At 44.3% G+C, this 26,790-nt stretch overlaps 1 protein-coding gene across 8 annotated transcripts in view; it reads left to right on the forward strand.

The window, feature by feature from the left end:
- Nucleotides 1-26,790, forward strand: part of SLC7A1 (solute carrier family 7 member 1) — a 1,877,700-nt gene that overhangs the window by 933,933 nt on the left and 916,977 nt on the right. For all 8 annotated transcript variants that reach the window (XM_044073262.1, XM_044073257.1, XM_044073255.1 and 5 more), the window contains one exon: nucleotides 115-292. In XM_044073262.1, coding sequence (XP_043929197.1) covers nucleotides 115-292 — 178 coding nt within the window. The remainder of the gene's footprint in view (nucleotides 1-114; nucleotides 293-26,790) is intronic.

Raw genomic sequence — 26,790 nt, forward strand, 5'->3', positions numbered from 1 at the left:
GTTGTGTATTGTGATTTAATTGTTCATACCGTAGTAGTGTGAACCTTGTTTATTATTTCACTGTTAGAAAGAATTAATAGCTGAGCTAACTATTAATTTAAATTTTTTCATCAGGTCTTCTGGTGTTTGGAGTAAAAGAGTCTGCACTGGTGAACAAAGTATTTACGTGCATCAATGTCCTAGTACTCTGTTTTGTGATGGTGTCTGGTTTCGTGAAAGGAACTCTTAAAAATTGGCAGCTGACTGAAGAAAAAATTAATGAAACCTTTTCAAACTTCTCTGATGTGTTTAAGTAGGTGCTTTATCATTTGTATTATGTTGCTTCCAGCCACATTGAAAATAATCTAAAATTGTACAGCAAGTTTAAAAAAAACTTAAATTTATGTATTATTTATTTTACATTTGTTAACTGGGAAAGTCCACTGGGCACATGTCCATTTTCAGTGGAGGCCCAAGGAGAAAAGTTCCACATTTAACAACAATAAGAACAAGTGTGAAAAGCAATAAACAACATAGTTATGGCAAATCAACTACACAGATTAAAAAACAATTTTGGACATTTGCATAGAAGAAAGACATAATTAAATAGATATGGCACAACAAGAACAAATGTGGACACATTAACAACAAAATTATAATAAATAATCAGTAAGTAAGATACTTATGAATTTACCTAGATTGTAGGTGTAATTTACCATGAAAAGAGCCGTTAACCATCATGAGCTAATTAGAGGACAGTGAGGAGGAAGCATAAGAGCTAGCCTGGACCAGTACAGGAGCAGAACCAGGCTGAATTGAAGTGAGTTATTAGTGAGTTTTTAAACTGTAGCAAGGGTATGATAGAAGATATGTGTGTAGGTAGTGAGTTCCATATTTTGGATACGAACTTGGAGAAGAGTTGAAACTGATTATTTAAAAAAATGTTCCTTTATTAACTTACTTCAGCCAAAATAACTGGTTTATTTCCTTCTTTTTAAGCCAGTAGTAAATTAAGATGTTATTATGACAGCAGACTAGTTATGGTAAGAAAGGACCAGATTAAGCCTTAGAGGTCCTGAGGCAATTAAGTCATGTGAAAACTACTCACGTGATCACTGGGTACTCCTATCATGCTAGCATGAAAAAAATACACTGATTATTTATACGTGAGTCCAGAACAAATTTAGCATCTCTGTGGAATCCTTCACTTAATCAGTATTGAAATTCTTCTGCACAGATCCCTCTTTTTGTAGTAAAGAGATTTATCTGATTAGTGTTTGCTAATAATCCATAGAAGCGGATGTGCACCAGGTCTTTGCAGTCATTCTTTGGTTTGTTGCAGGACTGCATACTTATAGTGTGATTTCTGTTAATTCACTGAGGGGGGTGGAAGCAGCTAAATATAACTGAAACTGGCAACATTTCCCAACATTTTTCAAATAAATGTATTAAGATACATACTGTATTTATGAATTAGTTGAGTTTAAAGTCAGAAAGACAAATGGCAACTGTTAAATGTGAATATTTTTCTAACACATTAGAAGCTTTTCGTGTGTAGCTGACTATGGCCAACCATTTCTGCCATTTAACAAAAAAGGAGAGTAACAATCTGACACATCTAAAGAAAATCAGCCTTCAAACTCCAAATAAAATAGACAAAAAGCACAAGTAAAATGTCTAAAGAGGGTGAGCATTTTTGTCCAGTGTGTCAGACTTCATCAGATTGTAAAGAAATGCAGGGAAATGTAGTTTCATAATGTGATGTTGTCATATCTCGACTTCATTCTTAGCAGGTTGGGTTTGGAACCGATCCTTGGTTCCGACTCGGCAGTTTAAAAAAGCTCGAGGTCTTCAAGTAGCTCGCGGCTTACACTCTATCCCATGATTCAGTAGGGAATTTCCCAGATCTTGTTTGCCAGTAAACAGATTGGGTGCTTCAACTGGCTGTGGCAAAGTGTTTTCCATAAATAAATACTTTATTTTTTCATAGTGATAGGATATTTCTCTTCTATTTAGTTTAACAACTTAGTTTTCTTAACATATCCAACTTAGTAGACTGTTCGTTTCTGCTGCTGTTTATCTGTGGCCGTCATTTTTATTAATGTCTAAATTCCCTTTTCCTCGCCTATCCCAGCTTTTATGTGCTATATAGGCTCTTTCTTGAGCAGTAGTTTAATGTTCTTCTTTTGGCTTTTCCCGGTTAGGGGTCGCCACAGCAGAACTCTGGTCCGCTAATGATTGACAGTAGATTTTTACGGTGCCGAGATGCCAGCTCGACGCCCAACCTTCAACGAAGGCACGCCCATTCACACATGTCTTTCGAATGCCACTCGATCGCGGGGAGAACATGCAGACTCCACACAGAAGGCGCTCCAGCTGAGAATCGAATGGGAGAACCTCTTGCTGTGAGGCGACAACGCTACCGCTGCACCACCGCAGTAGTTTAATACTTAGTTTAAATTAGAGGGTTCTGTCAGCCCGGTGTGTGTTACTATTTAAGTAGAGTGTTGGTTAGCTGTTTTGTTTTTATCTTGTTATCCAACAATTAATGTTAACCGAGTGTGCTGTACTTTTATATATATATATATATATATATATATATATATATATATATATATATATATATATATATATATTCCCTTGTTATCTAAAAGAAAAGGAGAGAAAGGATTGTGTTTTTTTCTAGCGTACTGTTTATCCCATTTGAGTTAGAGGGCTTTTTTTCTATTTAAATATGCTGTTTACTAGTATTCTTTGATCTGCAAGCTAGCTCGTTTTAGTTAGAGAGTTGCTTAGCCCATTGCTTGAGAGGGTCTTTCCCATTTATTTTTGCAAGATTTAAAAATATTATTGTGGTGTATTGTGTTTAATATCTATAGTGTGATGTGAGTTCTGCAGTGTCTAAGCAATCAAAAGATACCAAACCGTCGGGGTTTGAAAAGTACACTAAGTGCACTCAGAATGTCTCTTACAGATGGTCAGTACAGTGTGTGCGTACTGCCTTGGAGCAGTACACTTGCAACAGTCTTGCTCTATTTGTCATTCATTCAGCTCTGGGGTTCTTCTTGAAAGAAAGAACAAACTGATTCTAAAAGGGCTGTTGAAAACTTCTTTTTCTGAGGTCCCAGAAGAAGGTCAGAGCCCAAACAAACAGACCTCTTCCCTTCTCACAAATCAGACATATCTGGCAAAAGATCCTCTTCAACTTCTTCGGACCCATCTGACCCTTCCAAAAAATTGCCAAAGATCTCTCTTCAGAACCAAAATCTGTCGGACCCAAGAAACTATCTCGGCTTCTCCTATATTGGAACCGTTTATATTTCAGGTTCGGAGCTGGTCCCCAGTACTGGTCTCCGACCCTAAGATGTCCAATCTTACAGGCTGCAAGATCCCCTGCTCCCTCCTCTCAATCCTCCAGGAGCCTTCCTGATGACAATGTGGATCGTGTGGTGTGGAGACTTTTGAGGACACCGGCACTAGCCAAACTGTTATCGGAGCTGACCCATAGGGTTTCGGAACCAACTTGTCCTGCCTTTTCACCATTGATTCCTCTTCTGACCTGACTTGGGGTTTTGGAGCCAGAATGCATGGAGCTGATAGTAGTGGAACCGTCGGAACCGAGACCTGTGCCAGTATCTTCGGCCCCGACTACTGCTCCAACATCCTCTGTGCCATCTGAGCTTGAGGAGTCTAGGGGGGACAATCGGATCGGACGTTTGTCGGATCAGAACTTGCCAATCGGGGCTTCGGCACCTCGGCTTCTTTGGTGCCAGGGATGTCTTCTGCTTCTTCGGAGCCAGGAGCTTCTTCGGATCATGGGTGGGGGGCCTTCGAGGTGATGAGGAGAGCATCGTCCCCACGGGCACCTCCACTATCAGATCCGTTCATTCCTCCTCCAAAGGCACCAGTGTCCATCTCAGCACAAATGCATCCACACAGACATGGAGACCCACGGCCTCAAGCAAGCCCCATTGGGTGAGCCCATCTTCCGAAATCTCTCCAGAATACCCTTCTGAAGAGGTCCCTCGGAAGAGATTATACAAGAGGAAGCATTTGGACTCCGCAGAGGAGTCAGTCACATCTGACACAGACCTCGATAACCCAGAAAAGTCCCCACGGTCACCCTTTGAGGATGTCTCCTTTGCAGACGTCCTAGAAATACTTAAGCAGAGAGGTGGCTGGAAGCCCATCAACCCTTTTGAAGAGGAGGCTGTTTACCTGAAGGCCTTTGGGTCTCGTCGTTCAGCCACTTGGGTGTCTCCGTCTTTCGACGAACTTATGGAGCTAGTTTGTTGAACGGCGTGGGAGACTCCAGATTCAGTGGAGTGCATCCCTGAGAGACCAAATAAATATATCACATCCCCTGAGGATAAAACCTTTCTTACAAAAGGTGTCCCAGTAGATGCTATGGTGGTGGCGGTGACCACAAAGCAGGAACTGTCAGAGACGTCCTCATCTGTCCATCCTCCAAACAAAGAGTCTCGGACGATGGACAGATATGGAAAGCGCACCTTTTCTTCAGCGACCTTTACACTCAGGTTCCTGAATTATCTCACACATTTTACCAGATTACAGAGAGGTCTCCTGAAGGAGCTAGGAGATACTCTCCAAGGTTCTGTAGCTGCGGGGGTGTCGGATAAGGTTACCTCTCAGCTCTCCACCTTAAATTCAGTAGTAAACTCCTCCATGAGACTCATCTCCTGTGCAGCTGATGGAGCGAATAGGGCAGCGAGTTCAGGAATTTCCCTGAGGTGGAATTCCTGGATGAGCTTGTGTAACTTTGTGGAGCCCTTTGTTAACACCCACTTCGATGGCTCGTCATTATTCGGGCCTAAAGTTAATGGCACACTAACCAGGTGTGAGCAAGAAGGAAAGACTCTACCATAGGAGTCCATTTTTCCCTACCTTCTAGACCTTAGCCAGAAGGTCAAAGGGGGGGGTAGAATGTGGTTCCGAAAATTGCAGAGAGTTTTTTAAGACACACATGGTGATTCTTCCCCCAGGGGCAGAGGGGGAAGTGGTAATGGAAGATGCCAGCCACACAGCAGAGGGAGTCGCAGAATCAGGGCGACAGGGAATCCTTCTTTGGCAAGCCCTTCCAGCGTTCCTTTGGAGGCAGTTGGGGATCGCCTATCTTTGTACTCAGAAGCCTGCACAAATATAACAAAAGACAAATGAGTGCAAAGCATCGTATACAGAGGTTATTCCATACCCTTTTCCTTTCCCATCCCAAACATGAAAAACATCCCAGATGTTCCACCCAGCCAAAGGGAATAGGCAACCGTAGAAATACAAAAGTTTCTACAAAAAAGAGTCATCCAAACAGTCCCCGCATATTTATTTAGTTCCAAAGAAAATAGGGGACTGGAAACCCATCCTGGATCTCAGCAGTCTGAACAAATCTGTAAAAAGTCAAAGTTCTGGATGGTAACACTGCAGTCAGTACTCCCTTTTCTGAGATAAGACGATTGGATGTGCTCTGTAGACCTCCAGGATGCGTACCATCACATAAAAATGGACAGGCGATCCAGGAGTCATTTGCACTTTCGGCTGGGAGCCAGTCACTACCAGTTTCGAGCTCTGCCCTTTGGTCTCACTACAGCCCCCAGAGTGTTCACCAAATGTATGGCAGTAGTCACGGCTCACTTGAGGCACCTAGGATTCCGAGTGTTTCCGTACCTAGACGACTGGCTGCTAACTGCCACTACCGAGCATCTACTAATAAAGGTGACAGACACCACATTGAAGTTCTCCTCCCATTTAGGAATCACAATTGTTGTGTCTTTCGGCTTTTCCCGGTTAGGGGTCACCACAGCGGAACTCCAGTCCGCTAATGACTGGCAGTAGATTTTTACGTGAAGAATTGCCAGCTCTGACACACAACCTTCAATGAAGGTGTGCCCATTCACGCATGTCTCAACACAGAAGACGCTTTAGCTGAGAATCGAACAGGACAACGTCTTACTGTGAGGCGGCAATGCTACCGCAGCAGTTTAGGAATCACAATAAATTACAAAAAATCTGCCTTATTGCCATCTCAACGTATCATTTTTATAGGAACAGAAGTAGATACTTCAAAAATGATAGTAACGCTTCCTCCAGACAGAGTACAAACCCTTCGGCATCAGGTCATCAGTCTACTGTTCAAAAGGAAGGTTCAAGCAAGAACAGTTCTGAAAGTATTAGGAACCATGGCAGCAGCAATAAACTTGATCCCATTGGCGAGGCTGCACATGAGAATTCTACAGTGGCTGCTGTTCACTTAGTGGTCCATGCAGGAACTACCCATGTCCCACCAGATCATAATAACAGAATCTTGCAGGAAAGACCTTTGTCGGTGGCTTCACTTGACTCATGTGACTTTAGGTCGACCATTTGTTCCCCCACAACCTTTAGCCACAGTGATCACAGAAGCTTCCCAGATTGGGGAGGGAGGGCATTATCTGGAAAAGACAGTCCAAGGCACTTGGAGAAATCACGAGTTCCATTTGTACATCAGTGTCCTAGGGATGAGAGCAGTGCTCTTAGCATTGCAAGCATTCCAGGACTCTCTTCCACTGGGAACTATTGCAGTTAAGACAGACAACATGTCATTTGTATGGTACATAAACAAGCAAGGAGGAACCAGATCTTACCCCCTTTATCAAAGGCTCTGAGAGTATGGCAGTGGGCGACCTCCTCCCAACGCTTTCTGATAGCAATGCATATCCCGGGGAAATCCAACGTGATAGCAGACAAACTCAGCAGGGCTATTCTGATGCCTCACGAGTGGTCCCTGAAGCAAGAGATAGCAGAAATGATTTTCCGAAAATGGGGCCAGCCTTGCTGGGATCTTTTGGCATGTCCATGAACACCAAATGCAGTAGCTACCTTGCCCTAATTCCCCCCTCCCGTGGAGTCACCAATGGATGCACTTGTACACGATTGGCCCTTGGGTCTCCTCTATGCCTTCCTTCCCTTCCCATTGATACCCAAAGTTCTCCAGAAAGCTAGTGTATTGGGAAGGACCTTAATGCTTATCACCCCCTTACTGACCTCGTCATATCTGGTTCCCCTTCCTGTGGCCTCATCTTCAGGAGGAGCCTTGGATTCTGAACCCAGTTCTGGTTCTTCTGACCCACCCTTTGGGACTGCTCCATCCATCTCTTCAAACCCTCAAGTTGACAGCATGGCTGCTCCAATTCCAAACATAGCCAGGGTACCTGACTTTTCACCTTCAGTGTTACATGTCCTAATTTCTTCTCATAAAGCTTCTACGAGCTCAGCACTTGTTCAGAACTCATTGTAAGCAGTAAATAAGCTACAAATTTCTACAGCACTCAACTTTCCTCACTTGTCTAGAGGAAAACAGTTTTTAGTACTTAATAAATAAGCACCTATCCAGGCATGTCTAAAGGTCAGCTCCCAGTGTTTTCTCCTGTCTACCTGATTAATCTGGGCATCTTGGGGCAATGCAGCAATTGCCTCATGTACACAGACAAACCTCTCCTCCTACCACCCAACACTACAACCTGTGAGAGATGCACTTATATAGCCAAACTGGAAGCAAAGCTCTCTTCACCCATGACTGAAGTAGACAGTAAAGCGGAGAAGGTAAACACTTGCACCACACCACACTCATCACATAGTCCCTCAAAACCTACACCACCAAAACACACACATAGAAACACAAAACACACACCTACATTCATGGAGGCTCTCAAAAAAAATCTACCCAAGCAACAGGGACCTCCAAAGCAGAAACACAAGCAACCTCCACCCTCCCCCCAACACAACCCAAATGACACATAGCCCACAAACACAGTGTGCCACTCAACCACAGCCCATAAGGCATAACAACGTACCCAACACGCTAGTCATAGGTGACTCTATAGTCAGGCACACTGATGTTCCACTCACCAGGCTAAACAAGGAGAAAGTTACTGTCAGCTGCCTGTCAGGTACCAGGATCTGCCACATAATGCATGCACTCAGATCACTCCACAAGTACAAATATGACTCTGCCATTGTCCATGTTGGTGTGAATGACCAGAGACGTACCTCCTTGGGCTACATGAAAAGAGACATGGAGCTGTCCGATCTTGTAGCCCAGGCAGGTATGACCCTAGCCCTGAGTAGCATCCTGCCATCACCCAGAATGATACCACAGTACAAGGACAAAATGATTGACTTCAACAATTGGCTAAGCTTCTGGTGTCATTCTAAGGGGATCCAGTATCTGTCTGCCTGGGATGACATGATCGACAAACCACGATGCTTTGCCAGAGATGGCCTGCACCTGTCGCCCTTGGGATTCTGGATACTGGCTAAGGCTCTTGCCACTCCTATAGTGCCTTTTTTAGGCAAGATTCAAATGACAAATTCACCACCGTAACAGGTACAAGCAAGCAAAATCTGAGGGTAATGCTACTTAGTGCTAGAAGTCAAAACCTCAAAATGCACTCACTCGAGGCACTCCTTAAAATGGAGAACATCGACATCTGTGCAGTGACAGAGAACCTGGTTCAAGGATCCAGAGAGCACCCCTGCATTACCAGACTATAATTCATACCACACCTTTCGGCCACCTAACCTGGACCGAAGCACTAAAGGCGGAGATGTGTCCATATTCATTAAGGATAGCCACACCTCCAGGCTAGTTGCTCAGCATAATGCATCCGAGATTATCCAAGTGCAACTAACTCTGGGCAAGACAGCAATGCAAATTCTAGCTTGCTAGAGATCCCCCACCATGCCCCAGGATTCCCACTCCTCATTTCTTGATACAATGAAAAATATTAGGGTACAGCCTAACACCCTAATAATGGGCAATTTCAACTACCCCACCATTAACTGGGAAAATTACTCATGTACCAACACTTGTGTTCAACGTTTTCTGGAATTCATAAATTCCAACACCTTGGATCAACTTAGCCACACCCCCACCAGGGGCAGCAATATCCTAGACCTGGTCACCACCAACATGGGCAACCCATGTTCCACACCAGAGGTCAATTCCTCGTTGGTCAGATCTGACCACAAGCAAATCACCCTAGACATCCATATCCCACCCCCACTCCCAATTAGGGAAACCACCGTAAAAAATTTCTCCAAAGCCAACTTTACTCTTCTTAAGACAGAAGTGGCAAACTTCACGACACCCATGCTGATGGACAATAGAGGTGCGACTGCTGAATCCTATACAATTGCACTTTATAAGCACTTACACGAGTGCATGTATCATGCAATCCCTAACAGAACCAAGATGCTATCCTCCAAAAAAAGGAATCCAATCTGGTGGTCCCCTGCTATAAAACTCTACAACAGAAGAAAGAAACTATTGCAAAAAAAGAGTAAAATACCATGATTGGAGGAACTCCATGGTCAGCCTCAGTAAGAAGCTGAGAGCCCTCATAAAATCCTCCAAAGCTAGTTACGAAAACAAAATCGCCACTGATTCTAAAGACAACTACAAAGCATTCTATAGCTGTGTCAAGAATCTCAATGGCAGCACTCAGATCTGCTCTGAGTTACAACACAATGGCACTAAATATAAAGAACCAACTGATATTGCCAACATCCTGGCAGATAGGTTCACTGCTAACTTTACCTCTCTCTCATCCCCTAAAGGGCCCATCTCTATACCGGAAGAAGGCAAAGTTCCTGTAATCATGGCTGCACAGGTAAAAAACACACTCTTTAAAGCCAAGAACACAGCATCCATGGGACCTGACAACATCCCAGGCTGCATTCTACATGAACTACAGAACAAACTGGCACCCCACTTAAGTACCATGTTCAGTCATAGCCTCACCTCAGGCTTTGTGTCCACTGAATGGCACACAGCAACGGTTATCCCACTCCACAAAGGGGGAGCCACCACGGACCCCGGGAACTACCGCCCCATTAGCCTGACGAGCCTGGTCTGCAAGGCTATGGAACGTATCATCATGGAACTTATAAACAATGACATTGGTAATCTCCAAACTCTGGGCTCTACCTAGTTTGGGTTTGTAAAATGCAGATCATGTCTCCTAAACCTGATAGACTTCTTTGAAGCGGTTACCAAAGCCATAGATGAGGGTAAGGTAGTTCACACATCCTATCTAGATCTCGCCAAGGCTTTCAACACCATCCCCCACTCTGGAATTATAGATAAACTCACTAAACTAGGTATAAATCCCTATGTCACAAGATGGGTTGCCAACTGGCTCACTGACAGAACCCACACTGTGAAAGTAGCAGACTCTAAATCCAACTTCAGACCAGTGACAAGTGGAGTACCACAGGTTTCAGTCCTAGGTCCTCTCCTGTTTGGTATCTACTTCTCTGAAGTACAGGTTAACACAGAAGGTCTTTGGCCAACAAAGTTTGCAGATGACTGCAAACTAGGAGCCATAATCAAAACTCCTAACGATGTGGACATCCTACAAAAGGGCCTCACTGAGACAGATGCCTGGTATCAAAGCCATGGCCTCAAGCTCAATGCCAAAAAGTGCATTGTCATCCCTTTTGGTAAAAACTCTGTACCCATGAACTACCACATAGGCGGTAGTCTACTTAACACTGAAAGTTTGATAAGAGACCTTGGGACACAGGTGGACTGTAGTCTCTCCTTTGATAATCACATCGCCACAGTAGTCTGGAAATCCTTCTACGTGGCACACCTCATCACAAAAGGTTTCTAATCCAGGAAAAAAGAGGTTGTTGTTCCCCTCTACTCATCACGCATTAGACCCATTATAGAGTACAACGCCGCTTTTGGTATGTACCTCACAAGACATTTACAAAAACTGGAAAGGCCACAGAAATACCACACTAAGAGGATTACTAGCCTCAAACAGATGCCCTACACAGACCGTCTCAAAAAACTCAAGCTTTACTCTGTCGCATATCGCCTACTCAGAGTCGATCTCTGCCTAACATACAAAGCTATGTCAAACCCAGAGCTGTTGGACATGCTCCATGTAAAGAAATCCCAATCCCTCCAAGCTACACGCTCTAGGGACCTAAACCTTGCCACCACAATAAACAGAAAATGCTGGAGGGATAGATTCCTGTCCCAGAGACTTCCCATACTCTGGAACAAACTACCTATCTATATCAAACAAAGCTCCTCATTAACACTTTTCAAGAAAAACCTTGATGATTGGATGGAGATGGGAAATTCACCCCGGGCATCACTTCTGTGGCTGTGCTTGATGGGCACAGGAAAATAATTTTCTTGGGTGGCAAAAGCCAGGATACCATTTGGCTAGGCTTATGTAGGCCCTAGGGCCAATAGCCCAGTACCTACCTATGAAGCTATGAACGAGAAAATTATATTTCAGCAAATGGAAAAGATTCTCCTCCTGGGCCTTGGAAAATCAAATTGGCCCTTTCTCTGCACCTATATCTTCTGTATTGGCGTTCTTAGCAAAGCTTTTTCATGAAGGAGCAGCTGCAGCTACTGTTTGAGTTCAATTAGCAGCGATCTCTAATTTCCATTTAGGGGAAATGGGGCCAAATGTTATTTCCCACAGACTTTGCAAAGCCTTTTTGATAGGTTCATAGGTTCAGTACTAAGCTAACTGCCCTTGCGAGCCATTTTAAGCCTAGTCAATTATCACTTGTGAGACTCAAACCCTGCACCTTGTGGTTGTATGGCAAACACCTTAGCCATTAAGCCACCCTCTAACTTACGAGGGGTACCATTCTACTAAGACAGCCCATTAAACCACCTCTACCCCCATGGAACCTCAATTTTGTATTATCCCGTATGATTCTTCCACCTTTTGAACCTGCGTCATCCTGCGACCTGAAGTTCTTAAACTGGAAGACGATTTTCTTGGTAGCTATAACTTCTGTTAGAAGAGTTTCGGAGTTACAAGCACCATCTATCAAACCCCCATATATACTATTCCAGAAGGATAGAGTCTCACTCCATACTAACATGTCCTTTTTGCCAAAAGTATGCTCGGAATCAAATTTGAATCAATCCTTAGACTTACCAGTTTTTTTCCCTAACTATGGCAGTAAGGCAGAGTATATGTTACACCAACTAGATATTCATGGGCATTTGTTTCTATTTGCACAGAACAAAGGACTTTAGGAAGACTGACCAATTATTTGACTCCTTCTCAGAGTGGAAAAAGGCATTCCAGTTGCTAAGATCACTCTTTCTAGATAGTTTTCAGATTGCATTACATTTACCTACAAATCCCAGAACAAACAACTTTCAGACAAAGTAAGAGGTCATTCTACCAGAACTATGTCTACCTCTTCTGCCTTTCGGGCAAAACTGCCAGTTAATACCATCTGTGCGGCAGCAATATGGGAAAGACCTCATACCTTTATCACTCATTACAAAGTTGTTTTGGTCTCCAGGGACAGGGCCTCCTTTGGGTCCACTGTTCTGAAGAATATTTTCCCTTGAGCCACCCAGTGTTGTCCCTCTCGCCTTCATTCTTAACATCTCACCCTCCTTCCCCCAGCCTTCAGTTCCTGGAGGACCAAGAGGATTTATTTGGCGTCTAATTTCTCTGACCCTCTTCTGGGCTTGTAAACTTGTAAAATTTTATATGTATGTATTAGTATATCAGCAAACAAGATCTGAGGAATTCCCTAGTGCATAATGGGATAGGGTGTAAGCCATGAGCTACTTGAATACCTCGAGCTTTTGTTAATGGCCTCGGTTCCGAACCCAACCTGCTAAGAATGAAGGTGAGAGGGACAACATAACATGGAAAGTTATGGTGAGTACATAACCTCTTTTTTTACCTATAGGGTGTTCAGAATTTGAAAAACATGTGCCCAATAGGCTTCTGCTCATCTTGTGGGTTGATCAGTGTTGAAGATGTAACTGACAGCATAGTAATGATATCCTAAATCAGGAATCAGTAACAGGACACTTCCAGCCCAATACGGTGCTGTACCCAGAGCCTGTATGTTTAGTTAGTCATGGAAGTGACACTGGAGACTGCCTGCAAATTGCGTCAGCCAGTCTGTTGGGAAGGAATAAAATATTTTGTTTTCTTGATATTATATGCATAGGGTAATTAACATGACAAAGGGTATTTAGCATTTGAAACACCTGAATTCAGTAGGCTTCCTCTTATCCAGGGGATACATGGGAAAGGTCCAGCTGAGAACTGGTCAGAAATAATCAGATCTTAAAAGTTGGAACCAGTTGTAGGACCCTGTCAAGCTGACCAATCCATCTATCCTCAAATCCATTTTCCCATTTTTCCACATGGGATCAGGGTGTCACTTCAAGAGGGACAATCATCTGGAGCCAAAGTGTATGTCAAGCTGTATTTTTTCATAGTTTTTATGATCTGATGAAGCCCCTTAGATCATATGAAAATACTCACTGCCATATTTGGACTGCCTCCCTGTAGTAAAAATGACATTTTGTCTTCACTTGAACCTCATAGTTGTTTAGTTGCAATATAACAACAAAAAATTTAATAAGCTGTTTTTTTTATTGTTGAGCAAGACTAATGTGTGCTGTGCAGTCACTGACTTGTTAACTGGTAGTTTTTTAGCCTACGTGTTTTTCTGACCTCCCTGTCATAAAAGAAAGACAACCAACAAAACATAGTTTGGAACCAGTCAAATGCTCATGACATTGAAGACTTCTGTTTCTTTCCCCTTCCCAAGTCAGCCTTGCTTCAGAATCTCTGTTTGATGTTTCAAAAACAGAAGATTCCACTGAAATTTACCCGCATATGAATTCAGTACATTGACAGCTCCAAGCATTATGGAAGCAGTAGTTTGTTAGAGGTAGATATAAGCAACTGGTCCCTGGCATTACTGAATCTGTAAATATGCTGTAGGTGTCATGCACATTGTATCAGGTTAGGAATTACAGAACCTTCTTATTATAGAGAAGTAAATGTAGCCGTCTTTTATCACATGGAAGGATTCCCTATTCTGCCTCACCCTGCAATGACAGACCTTATATACATATATTCTAACTTAATCCTGCGGTGGTACGGCGGTAGCATTGTTACCTCACAGCAAGAGGTTCTCTCGTTTGATTCTCGGCTGGGCTTGGGAGTGCCTTTGTGTAGTCTGCATGTCCTCCCCGCAGTTGGGTAGCGTTCGAAAGACATGCATGCATAAATGGGTGTGCCTTCGTTGAAGGTTGGGAGTTGAGCTGGCAACTCGGTGTTTCGTAAAAATCTACTGCCAATCATTAGCGGACCGGAGTTTTGCTGTGGCGACCCCTTACCAGGAAAAGCTTAAAGATAAACAACAACATTGTGAGGCTTGTAACTGCATGAAAAAGGGTTCCACTTTTAAGCATCGTGTAGCATCCGGATGAAATACATATAGTCAATAAAACATAATCACACCTTGCTTTGTCAAATGTATTTATTTGTTTGTTTGCTTGTTTACTGGGAAAGTCTGTCTGGGAACTGGAATGCCCATTTTCAGAGAAGGCCCAGGGAGAAAAGTTCCAAAACAAAGATAGAAATACATTTTTGACAGTTCAAATGAAAAATGTTCAACAAACGTTATTTGCAAAGTATTTCAAAGCAATCTGTCAACAAGCAGTATTTACAAAGCATGTCAGATTAAGGAAGTACATGTTTTTAAGATATTATGAGTAGACTCAAAAATACCATATTAATACACTTGTATAGTGTCAGTAATTCACAGACTTAGGATTACATACTTCAAACTGTAGTTGGAAGTTGAATAAAACTATTTTTGATAGGTAGTCCACTTGTACCACCCCACACGCACACCCTAACTTATATGTACTAATTAACACGGTCACACAACTGTGGGGAAAAAAAAGCAAACATAAAAATTTAAAAAAAAAGTGAGTCACTACTGGTACTGTAATAGTTACAGCATTGGCAGTGATAGGACTCAACAAAATGTAAATCAGCCGTATGGCTTCAACAAGTTGCACCATTTTCCACTTGAAGCTCAGCTAGTAGTAGGGCAGCCATGAAAAAGCTAATTAATTTCCAGTAGCCTGCTTAATCTATTTCAGAGCTGTGAGGGAAGTGAAGTTTATCTTGACATTCAGTGAAAGGCAGTGAAAGTAATCCCGAATGTGGAGACAGTCCATCACCGAAAACATTCACTCATTCAATACATACACTTCTATGTGGAAGCTGAAGGATCTCCATTTCACATATGCATGTCACTGAGATGTTTGAGGAAACTGAAATTTGTGGCAGAAACCCATGCAGACACTGGGTAGATGTGGAGATGCCACACAGAGGGCGCACTATGTACAATGTGAACATGAGAAGAGCAGTGCTAGCTGCTACACTTCTTACCTAAGAATAAATGGTTGGTCTTGAACAAGCATGTCTTACTCTTTAACAATCCAAAGGAATTCTGACATAAGTTTTGATTATGGCAACTTGTAAGCAGCAGAATACATGTTTGACTCCCTCTGTATGTTGTTCTATGTGTGGATTAGAAGCATCTATATTATGAATGCTAACATTTACCTTCTGTGTCTAAAAAGAAGAAAAAAAGTCAGTTTACAAAGTTCCAGGCTGCCAGAGCACTCGTGAACAGAAAACAATGTCTGCCAATGTATCTACCATGCAGGCAAATAATAAAACCCGTTATGCAGAGGTTGAGCAGGCTAGAGAAGACATTGAAGGTTCTGCTGTAGATTACATACTGGTTAAACTAAAGATGGAAGAAAATTTAGATGGTTATATGCAGTGTTGTGACGATAGGACCAGAGAATTGTAAAGGCTGTTTCTGATCATTCTAGTGTTCTTCTTGAAGTGCAGAAAGAAGTACAAGGTACTGGAACTTATCTGGCTGACAGCTCAAGCAGAGTAGAGAAAATCAACAGAATGGACACCGAGCCCATCAGAGCTTTTCTGCCTCTGAAGAGAGAGCTCCTTTTGCAGGTTTTTCAGGATCGATGGTTGGCTAATGTTTTTCCAATGCAGGTAAGTACCATATGGCAAAAAAAAACTTCCACAATTAAATTTATTACTGAAAAATACTTTTTAAGTAAAACTGTTGTATGCAAGGAGTTGATTTTCTTTGGACTGTCACACAGCTTTCCTGTCAGTTAAAAGACTGTGGTATTGTCATTATTATTAGTGTGAACTTTTATCTGCAGCTGTTGTTTTCATTTGTTCTTCAACTTATGGGACTCTAGTCTGGCACGGATCTGTCTCAGCCGAATACTTCAGCATCGGAACCGAAGTCCGAGCTCCTCCCCTCAGAGCTCATTTGCCGGTCGTTTTGAACAGCATGGATTGCCATTTTTCTGAGCTCCTCTGGGTCATTTATAGTCTTCAAGTAGGTTTTTTTCTTAGTATTTCTCTCTGTCTATCTTCCATCCCCCCAGGGGCAGAGAGAAATGACAGATGCCACCCACATGGTAGAAGCGGGGGTCCGAGGAAACAAGGGTCTCGAGATTCATTCTCAGACAGACCCTTTCAGCAATCCTGAGGGATTGCCCGACTGCTCTACTCTGGAGGCAGTCAGGGGGCACCTCACTCTGCAGCTAACAGCCTGGGAGTCCATCACAAATGATCGTTGGGTGCTCCAAACCATATCCAGAGTTTATTGCATTTTGTTTCTTAATCCCCCCTCTCCGAAGAGAAATTTCACAGATGTTCCATCTGGTCAATGGGAGGAGGCAGCTGTAGAAATCACCAGATTGCTTGAAAAACAAATCATCCAGCTGTCCCCCCAGACCAGTCCAGATCAGGCATTTATTCCATGTTCTTTTTGGTGCCAAAGAAAACTGGGGATTTCAGGCCCATTCTGGATCTTACAACCCTGAACCTAGCAGTTGCCAAGACGATGTTTTGGATGGTCACTCTGCAATCCATTCTGCCCTTCCTGCAGTGCAATGACTGGATATGCTCGGTGGACCTTCAGGATGCATATTATAACGTGAAAATGGACAGATGCTCCAGATGGTTTCTTTGCTTCTGACTGGGAACCAATCATTTTCAATTCAGACTGCTCTACTTTGGATTCACCACTGCCCCCCATGGTGTTTACCAAAGTGATGGCGGTAGTGGCAGCTCACCTGCAGCTGCAGAGGTTTCAGGTCTTCCCCTACCTGGATGACTGGCTCCTCTCCGCTCCCTCCAGGCATTGACTGATTCAAGCCAAGGTCTACCTCCTTCTTCTAGCTCCTTCCCTGGGCATTATGATCAACCTAGCCAAATTCAATCTGGAACCTGTTCAGGTATTGGACTTTACAGGGGCTTGGTTGGATATGATAAATGGCAGGGTGTTTCTACCTCCAGACAGGTTACTTTCGCTGCAACAGCATGTGAAGTCTATTCTTCAGACTCCTCTCCCCCCAGCAGGTATGGTTCTTTGGGTGTTGGGGTCCATGGTGGCCACGATAACTCTTCTACCAATCGCTCGCCTACACATGAGGGTTCTTCAGTGAATATTAGCGGTACAGTGGTCCCTTCTCGAACTTTCTTTATCATACCTGGTCCAACTGCCCTGAGTTTGTCAGGACTCTTTGGTGGTGGCTTCTGGCCTGCCCATTTGTTCTTCCTTCACCCTCAATCAAATTGACCACGAACGCCTCCCTGCTCGGGTGGGGCGGCATTGCATGGGACGGATGGTCAAAGACACATGGTCCCCCTTGGAGACCAATCTGCATATCAGTATCCTGGAGATGAGGACGGTGCTTCTAGCATTGCAAGCCCTTCAGGCATTTCTTACTGCCGGGACTATTGCCGTCCAGACAGACAACATCCGTAGTCTGGTACATCAACAAACAGGTGGGGACCAGATCTTATCCTCTTTGCTGCAAGACCTTGAGATTGTGGGAGTGGGCGATCTCTTCCAGTCATTTTCTGGTGGCAACACACAATCTGAGGAAGTCCAACATTCTTGCGGACAGGCTCAGCAGAATCATTCTGATGCCTTACGAGTGGTCTTTGAATCCTTCAGTAGCGGACATGATCTTTCAAAAATGGGTCATCCTTGCTGTGATCTCTTCACCTTTCCTTCCAACGCGAAGTGCAGCGAGTTTTTCGCTGTGATCCCCCACCGGTGGAAGTCACCCAGACACGTGCTGGTCCATGCTTGGCCCTCCGACCTGCTTTATGCTTATCCTCCACTTCCTCTGATCCCCACGTTTCTTCAGAAAGCTCAACAGTTGAAGAGCAAAGTCATCCTCATTGCCCCGTTCTGGCCTCACCAAGTTTGGTTCCCCACTCTTTGGTCGCATCTAGTGTGTCCTCCCTGGACTCTGGATCTGATTCCGATCTTGTTGCACACCCGTGAGGAGTTCCTCATTCGGAGTTAGTCAGCCTGAAGCTCACCGCTTGACTGCTGCAGTTTCTTTGATGGCCAGGATTCCAGGGCTCTGTTCACCGGTCAAAAAGGTCTTGGTTGTGACTCAAAGGGCTTCTACTAGAAAGATTTATTCCAGTAAGTGGAAACATTTCTCTGTCTGAGCTTCTCAGCACAATCTGGATCTGTTTACAGCTCCTATCCCTGCCGTTTTAGATTTTCTAGCTCATATTTTTCACAACGGCGCTAGTTTTTCTACAATTGAAGTTCGATTGGCCCCAGTATCGAATTTCCATGTGCGGAGAATTTGGCCTCCTGTGGCTTCTTCCAAGCTATGCAAGGCCTTTTTAAAGGGTACATTTCTTCTTAGACCACCTATCAAGGACCTCACGCCTCCTTGGGATCTGACCCTAGTTTTACAGGCTGTAGTTTATCCGCCATTTGAACTGACTGCTACTTTCGATTTACAGTTATTATCTTGGAAGATGGCCTTCTTGGTGGCTATTACTTCGGCCAAGAGGGTTTCTGAGTTGCAGGCATTGTCTGTTAAACCCCCTTATCTTTTCTTCTATAAGGTCAGAGTGACTCTTTGTACAAACCCATCTTTCTTACCAAAGGTGGCTTCCTGAAGCTAATATTAACGAGGTGATTAATTTGCCAGTTTTATTCCTAAATTATCAAAACAAAGGGGAATACAAATTACATTTATTTGATGTCCACAGACAGCTGTAATTTTATTTGCATAGAACCAAAAGTTTTCAAAAGTCTGATCAACTTTTTGTGTCTTTATCTAAGCCACATCTGGGAAAGCTTATTTCTAAGGTCAAACTTGCCCATTGGATTTCCAGCTGTATTTCTATGGCTTATTGTCCCAAAGGTTTGCTCTATCTGGCCTTGTCTGGGCACATTCTACCAGGTTAGTGTCTACTTCTGCGGCTTTTTTGTCAAGGGTTCCTATTGACAATATTTGTTCGGCTGCTACTTAGTCTTCTTCGCATACCTTTATCTCCTTATCTCCCATTACAAATTGGATATTCTGTCCAAGAGCAGGGTTTCTTTTGGCTCAGACGTGCTCTGGAACATCCTTCCATGAGGGCCTCCCAAGGTTATTGTAGCTAGGGACTCTGTCCCATAGGTTGAAGACCAAATGAAAAAAAAAAAACAACTGCAGATAAAGAAGTTATGTACTTAACATAACGTTCCATCTGAAGTGTTGCTTTTCATTTGTCTTCTGCAGTCCCTCCCCTCCTTCCCCCTGCGTTTTTCGCTGTGTAGTGGAGTGGGCAGATGTAGCTACAGGCTTCTTCTTGGCCCAAGTTGAGTCTGTGTGTACGTATCCCTTATATGGTTTGGGATTAAGTTTTTTTTCTGCTGTGGGGGATTGGTGCTGTCTTGCAGCAAACTCAATCTGAGGGGAGGAGGGAGACCAGGGCATTATGGGTAGGTGAAGAGCTTGGATTTTGGTTCTGATGCTGGAGTATTCAGCCGAGTCAAAAAAACAAGGACCTTAAACCCATTCTGGATCTCAGCATGCTAAACTGGTTTGTTAAACAAATCACATTCTGGATGGTCACAATGCAGTCCATTCTACGTCGCCTGAGGAAGAACGACTGAACATGCTCAGTGGATTTCAAGGATGCCTGCTGTCACATAAAGATAGCGAGGCAATGTAGGAGGATCTTGCACTTTCAGTTTGAGGGGCATTCCTTACCAATTTTGAGTTTGCCCTTTGATCTCATCAAAGTTCCACAGGTCTTCACCAGGTGCATGTCAGTAGTGGCAGCCTGGACAATTGGCTTCTGATTGCTTCCATGAAGACTTCCCTAATCAAAGTCCAAGACTCTTAGTCCAGCTGGGTCTGTCCTTGAGCATAACAGTGAATTATGAAAAATCCAGCCTGGAAACAGTTCATGTACTAGAATTTATTATTTGTCATTTGAATAGGGACTCGCAGACAGCCAAGCTGCCATTATCGAAACTGAATTCTTTTCACTTACAGGCTTCTTATATTCTACAGACTTTCAAATCATCTGCCTCTTTAATAGTTTGCCTCCTTGGATACATGGCAGTGACTATGTGTGTCATACCTCTTGCGAGGTTCTACATGAGCAGTTCGCTGGTCCTGTCTAACACATCCCATAGATTTTCCAATGGTTCTAACTAATTTTTGTCGCTGCCACAATTACTGGTGGATAGTGTCCATGCTGGTCACTGTGGCACAAACTTTTGATCTGATATTGTCATCGTCATTCTTCATTAACATGTGGGTCTCGGTTCCAACCCTCAGAACCAACTTGGCCATTTCACTACCTTGAGATTTGAATCTCAAGCTCCTCCTCCCTATCTATAATGCCTCTTTTCCCCAAAGTATCTTAGATCTCATTTGCCGCTCGTCGAACATGCAGCGAGGTGTAGGTGCTCTTGAGCTCCTCCTTTTGAGTGCGCCCTTTTGCAGTGAGTTTAACTTAAAAATTCTGTTCCTTGTCTGTTCTCTCTCTCTTCCTACCTTTCTATAGTAGTATTATATTTTTAAATCGGGTTTCTGTCTGCGGTAGCCCTTTTTCCTCCTTTTCTTCTCTTGCTTTCCTCTAGCAAAAAAAAAAAAAAGGCTTTTTCATTATGCCCGATTCTAAGTCAGACAGGACTGACAAGTCCTTAGGGTGCAAGAAGTGCACTTCCTGTATGAACAAGATTCCCTTGTCTGATGCCCACAGGGAGTGCGTATATTGCTTGGGGCCTTCTCATTTAAGCAGTGATTGTTCTGTCTGTGTGGGCTTTCACCCGCCAGCTTTGGCGGAGCACCAAAACAAATTGATTATTAAGGGGTTACTGGCTTCTTCCTTCCCTTCTTCTGTTCCTTCTTCTTCAGGGGCTCAAACCCCCTCTAGAAAGCACAAGGAGGCCCTGGAAACAATAAAGCATTCTCCTGACTGGTTTCCCTCTTCTCAGCCAGAGTCAGTTAAAAAGGTGCCAAAACCATAGAAACCGAAGATTTCAGAGCCTTCTCCTTCGGTTCCCACTTTCACTTCCCTGCCCCAGACCTCTGCTCCTAGTTCTGGGCCGAGCGCTATGGCTCAGCGATCTCCGCTCTAGGAGAACTCTCCAGAAAGAACCTCCAGACCTGCCTCCGCATCCTCCTCCATCAGGTCTTCTTGGAGCCTATTGGATAAGGACGTTGGTAGATTGATGATGCAGTTTCTCGAAGCACAGATTCAGATGGGGATTTTGCCTGCTCCGTCCCCTTCTGGATCCTTGAGGCCTTCCCCATTCCGTGCCATGGTTCCTTCTCTGATTTGACCCTCATTTTCAGAGTCATTGGTTCCATTGCTCCCAGGAACCGAGATGTTGGAGCCAATAGTGATTGCATCTTCACCTCTGACTATCGCCCCAATGCAGTCGGCACCAACAGTGTTGGTTCCAAGTGTGTCTTGAAGCCGTAGTCTTGATGTTGGTTCCTGGGGGATGACTTTGACTCCAAAGTTTTCAGTGTTGTCACTGCCCCTCAGAGCTTAGGCGTTTAACAGCTCTTCTCCAACTCCCCCTTTGGAGCGGGAGGTTCAGGGCCCCCGAGGGATATCTGCTCTGGTAGCCCTAGCCCCAGGAGGACTGCCCTTGGATGTTCGGAGTCCTTCTGCCTTCAAAGTGATGGAGAGAGTCCTCTCCCACTGTGGGAGACCCTTGGTTCACCCCTGCAGAACCTCTCCATGTCCCCACTGGATCTGTCTCTGGGACCTGTCTTCTACCAAGTGGGCAGCAGGTCCAAGGTAGCCTCCAGACTGTCTCATCTGTGGACCTCCAGAGATCTTCTAACACCTCCCTGGAGCATCCCACCAAGGAGGTTCCTTGGAAGAGTGTGCAAGAGGAGGCACAATCTCTTCCAAGGAACCTCCTTGGTAGGGATGCTCCAGGGAGGTGTTGGAAGATCTCTGATGGAGATTCTGGGGAACCCTCGCCTTCCTCAAAATCAGCGTCTGTGGTGACAGATTCCTTCAGACACTGATTTTGAGGAAGAGGAGGGGTAGAATCTCCATCAGACGATGTCTCCTCTAGAGACATCTTAGAGATCCTTTGCCAAAGAGGTAGAGTGCTGTTTCAGGCTTTTGGGTCCAGTCCATCTGCATCCTGGGTGTCTCCCCCTGCAGACCCACTCATTTAAGTTCATGTCTTCTAAGGCATGGAAGGAACCGGACGCAGTAGAGCCCATCCCCAAGCGCATGGACAAGATCTTGAATGCTTCCCAGGACAAACCTTTTTGGATGTAGGGTATCTTCCAGTTGATGCCATGGTTGTTATGGCAGCCACCAGTAAGGAGCTGGCCCAAGAGAGCTCCTCTGTCCATCCCCCTAACAGGGAGTCTGGTGTTTTGTGTAGACTTGGTAAAAGAGTTTACGCTTCAGCCACTTTCTCCTTGAGAACGTTAAACTGTCTTCCCCATTTTATGAGACTACAAAGGGACCTGGTCGAGGAACTCTCTAGCTCTACTCAGGGTTCCATGTCTGCAGAGCATCAGAAGGCTTTCCTCCTCCAGAATGGCCACCCTTCAGTCCCTCACTAATGTGTCCATGAGGCTGATATCCCTTGCAGCAGAGGGTACCTCAAGGGAGGCCAGTTCCATCATCACCATAATGCGTCATGCAGGATGTATCTGTATGACTTTGCAGAACCTTTCAAGGCGTCCTTCATCATTGCGCTTTTTGATGGATCAGCCTTGTTTGGGCCCACTGTTCGAGACACACTGTCCCACTGTCAGAAAGATGGGAAGACCCTGTTTACCACTGGGATCCGTTTTTCTAACCTACAAAGGTCCTTCTCCAGGAACCAGCGTGGGAGTAAAAAGATGTATTTCAAAAAATCTCAGGGTTCTTTCCAGGATTCTTAGGGAGAATATTCCCCAAGAGGCAGAGGGGGAAATAATCAGAATGGTAGATGCTGCCCACGCGGGCAAGGGGGGGGGGGTCCTCAAAACCAAGGGTCTCGAGATTCCTCCTCAGACAGACCCTTCCAGCACCCCTGAATGATTGTCTGACTGCCTTCTTCTGGAGGCAGTCAGGGGAGGCATTTCTCCGTGTACCCCAAAGTGTGGTAGGCCATCACAAATGATCGATGGATGCTAAGGATCGTATTCAGAGGCTACTTGATTCCCCTTTTAGAGATACCAGGACAAAAGTCTTTCCTCCCCAATGTCCCACCCAATCAAAGATGCAGCCATAGAAGTCGCAAAATTACTGCAACAAAGAGTCATCCAGGAGCCCCCCCCCAGATCAAGTCAGATTGGGTGTTTACTCAAGGTTCTTTTTGGTACCCAAAAGGCAGAGGACTTGAGGCTAATTTCAGACTTGACATTGCTGAACAAATCAGTAAAGAACACAAAATTCAGGATGGTCATGGTTCAGCCCATTCTACCTCTACTGAGGATGAAAGACTGGATGTGGTCAGTAGACCAGAAGGATGCATACTACCACATTAAGATAGGCAGGTGTTCCAGAAGGTTTCTTCGTTTCAGGCTGGGAGCCAGTTATTTTCAGTTCAGATCACTCCCCTTTAGTCTCACCACAGCCCCCAGGGTGTTCACCAAATCCTTGGCGGTGGTTGCAGATCATCTCAATCTGCAGGGATTCCAGATATTTCCCTGTCTGGATGACTGGCTCTTGACCGCTGCAACCAGGCATCGTTTGATTAAGGCCAGGGATTACTTATTGCAGCTGGCTCCACACCATGGCATAACTCTCAGCTTGGAAAAAATCCCAGTTGGAACCAGCTCAAGTGACAATAGGGGCACATCTTGACACAATAGTTTCTCAAGCTTATCTCACAGCGGATCGAGTGTCAAGCCTACTCCTTCAAACAAAGTCTATCCATGCCAAACCATCCAGTGAGTTTGATTCTCACAGCCCTTAATTCCGTGCAGGCCATGATACCCCTTTTGCGCACAGCATGTCTTCAATTGAGAATCTTACAATGGACTTTAGTGGTTCAGTGGTTCTTACACAGAAATCCTCTAAGCCTTCCTATCAGACTTTCCCAAGTATGCAAAGAATCTCTGTTATGGTGGCTTCACTCTGTAGACATTAACCAAGGACGACCATTCATTCTTCCTTCTCCAAATGCCATCTTGACCATGGACGCCTCCCAGACAGAAGGAGGGCACTTTCTGGGTTGGACGGTTCAAGGCACGTGGACACCCCAGGAGACCAACTTGCATATCAGTGTCCTAGACATGAGAGCAGTATTTTTGGCATTGCAAGAGCTACATAGCTTTCTTCCTCTAGGGATTATTGCAGTACAGACGGACAGTATGTCAGCAGTCTGGTACATCAACAAACAAGGAGGAACCAGGTCTTACCTCCTGTGTCAGAGGGCGATCTCTACCAACCGCTTTCTAGTGGCAACGCACATTCCTGGAGAGTCCAACATCCTAGCGGATAGGCTCAGCTGAGTCCTACTTATGCCTCACGAGTGGATTCTGAACCAGTCCACAGCAAGCATAATCTTCCAGAGATGGGGTCAACCCTGCTACAACCTCCTTGCCTCCCATCTCAGCAACAAATGTAGCAGGTACTTTGTCTTGATCCCTCCTTAGGGACAGTCACCAAAAGATGCTCTAGGGCATGCTTGGGCTCCCGGTCTACTCTATCTGTTTCCCCCGTTGCTCCTAATTCTTAAATTTTTGCAGAATCCATTCAGCTTGAAGAGGAAGGTAATCCTCATTACTCCCTTTTGGCCTCGATACGTTTGGTTCACCTGTCTTTGGTCTCACCTTATTTGCCCTCAGGTGACACTAGATCCAGCTCTGGATCTTTTATCTCACCTCTTGGGGTACCGTCACCCAGACCATGAAGTCCTGAAACTAACCGCATGGTTTCTCCAATTCCGATGATGGCCAGACATCCCAGACTTTCATCTCCTGTCCAGAAGATTTTGATTTCTGCCCATAAACCCTCCACCAGGAAGAGTTATAAGCAGTTTTTCCATTTGGGCCCAACAGAAACAAATAAAGCCTTTTACAAACCCCATCCTGGTGGTGTTGGATGTTTTGGCTTCCCTTTTTAACAATGTGGCTATTTTTTTCACCATCATAGTTCAGTTAGTTGCGATTTCCAATTTTCATTTGGGAGAGGGCTCTTATTCATTAGCTTCATCGAAACTTTATAAAGCTTCCCTTTAAGTTTTCCTTTCTACTTCTTCCTCCTATAAAATATCCTACTCTCCCTTGGGATTTGAACATTATTTTGCAGGCCCTGGTTCATCCCCCTTTTGAACCATAGGCCACAGTAGATTTAAAGTTTCTCTCATGGAATACACTTTTTCTGGTGGCTATTACTTTAGCAGGAAGAATCTCTGAGTTATAGGCCCTTTCCTCCAAGTTCATCTTGTTTAATATTTCACAAAGACAGAATAACCTTGGGCACCAACCTGTCCTTCTTTCCCAAAGTTGCTACAGATGCCAGTATCAACCACTCCATTAACCTTTAAGTTTTCTTCCCAAACTTTCAAAATATGAGAGAATACACTCTCCATTTACTTGATATGCATAGACAGTTACATTTCTACTTAGACAGAACTAAGAATTTCAGGAAATTGGAACAATTGTTTATATCTTTCTCAGACACTAAAAAGAGGTAAAGCAATTACTAAGATTTCTTTGGCAAGATGGTTAAAAGACTGTATCTCCTTTGTTTTTTTCTTCTAAGAACATCCCTGTATCTGGTCAGATTAAAGACCACTCCACAAGGTCTGTGGCAGCATCTGAAACCTTTTGGTCAAGAGTGCCTTATTGATGACATCTGTACAGCTGCTGCATGGGCGAATCCTCATGCAATCATTACTCATTATAAATTGGACATCCATTTCCAGGAATAGGAGTGCCTTTGGTTCTGCTGTGCTCTGGAATATCCTTCCATGAGGGCTATCCTGGGTTTCTCTAGCTGGGGACTCTGTACCACAGATTAATGAACGAATGAAGATGACGGCATCAGTTAAAGAAGTTATCTTCTTACCATAATGTTCCATCTGTGTTGTCTGTCTTCATTCTTCATTAACCTTCCCCCCTTCCTTTTGCCAGTTCAAGACTTCAAGGTACCTGATGGATATGTTCATAGAACCACGGTTCCTGTTTGAGCTCCTATTGTTCTGTCCTTTCCTGTTGATTGTTAGTTTGTTTCTTAGCAGTCAGTGGATAAATAGTGGCAGCAAACTCAATCTGAGGTACTTTGGGGGAAATATGCATTATGGGTAGGGAGGAGGAGATCGAGCTTTGAATCTCAAGCTAGTGAAACGGCCAAGTTGGTTCCGAGGGTCGGAACTGAAACCCACAGGTTAATGAAGAATGAAAATAGACAACACAGATGGAATGTTATGGTAAGAACATAACTTCTTTTTCTTCCCCATCTCCAGGCCATGGTGACTATAGATGCTTCCCTTCTGGAGTTGGGGGGTGGGCATTTCAGGGGAAAGACTGTCCAGGATACCTGAACAGGGTACAAGGCCATTCTTCACATCAGTGTTTTGGAGATGAGGGTGGTCCTTCTAGCACTGCAGGCTTTCAGGACCTTCTCACTAAGGGTGTGATTGCCATCAAAACTG

This window comes from Protopterus annectens, chromosome 5.part1, assembly GCF_019279795.1.
Source record: "Protopterus annectens isolate FY-2018-M chromosome 5.part1, PAN1.0, whole genome shotgun sequence".
NCBI lineage: Eukaryota > Metazoa > Chordata > Ceratodontiformes > Protopteridae > Protopterus > Protopterus annectens.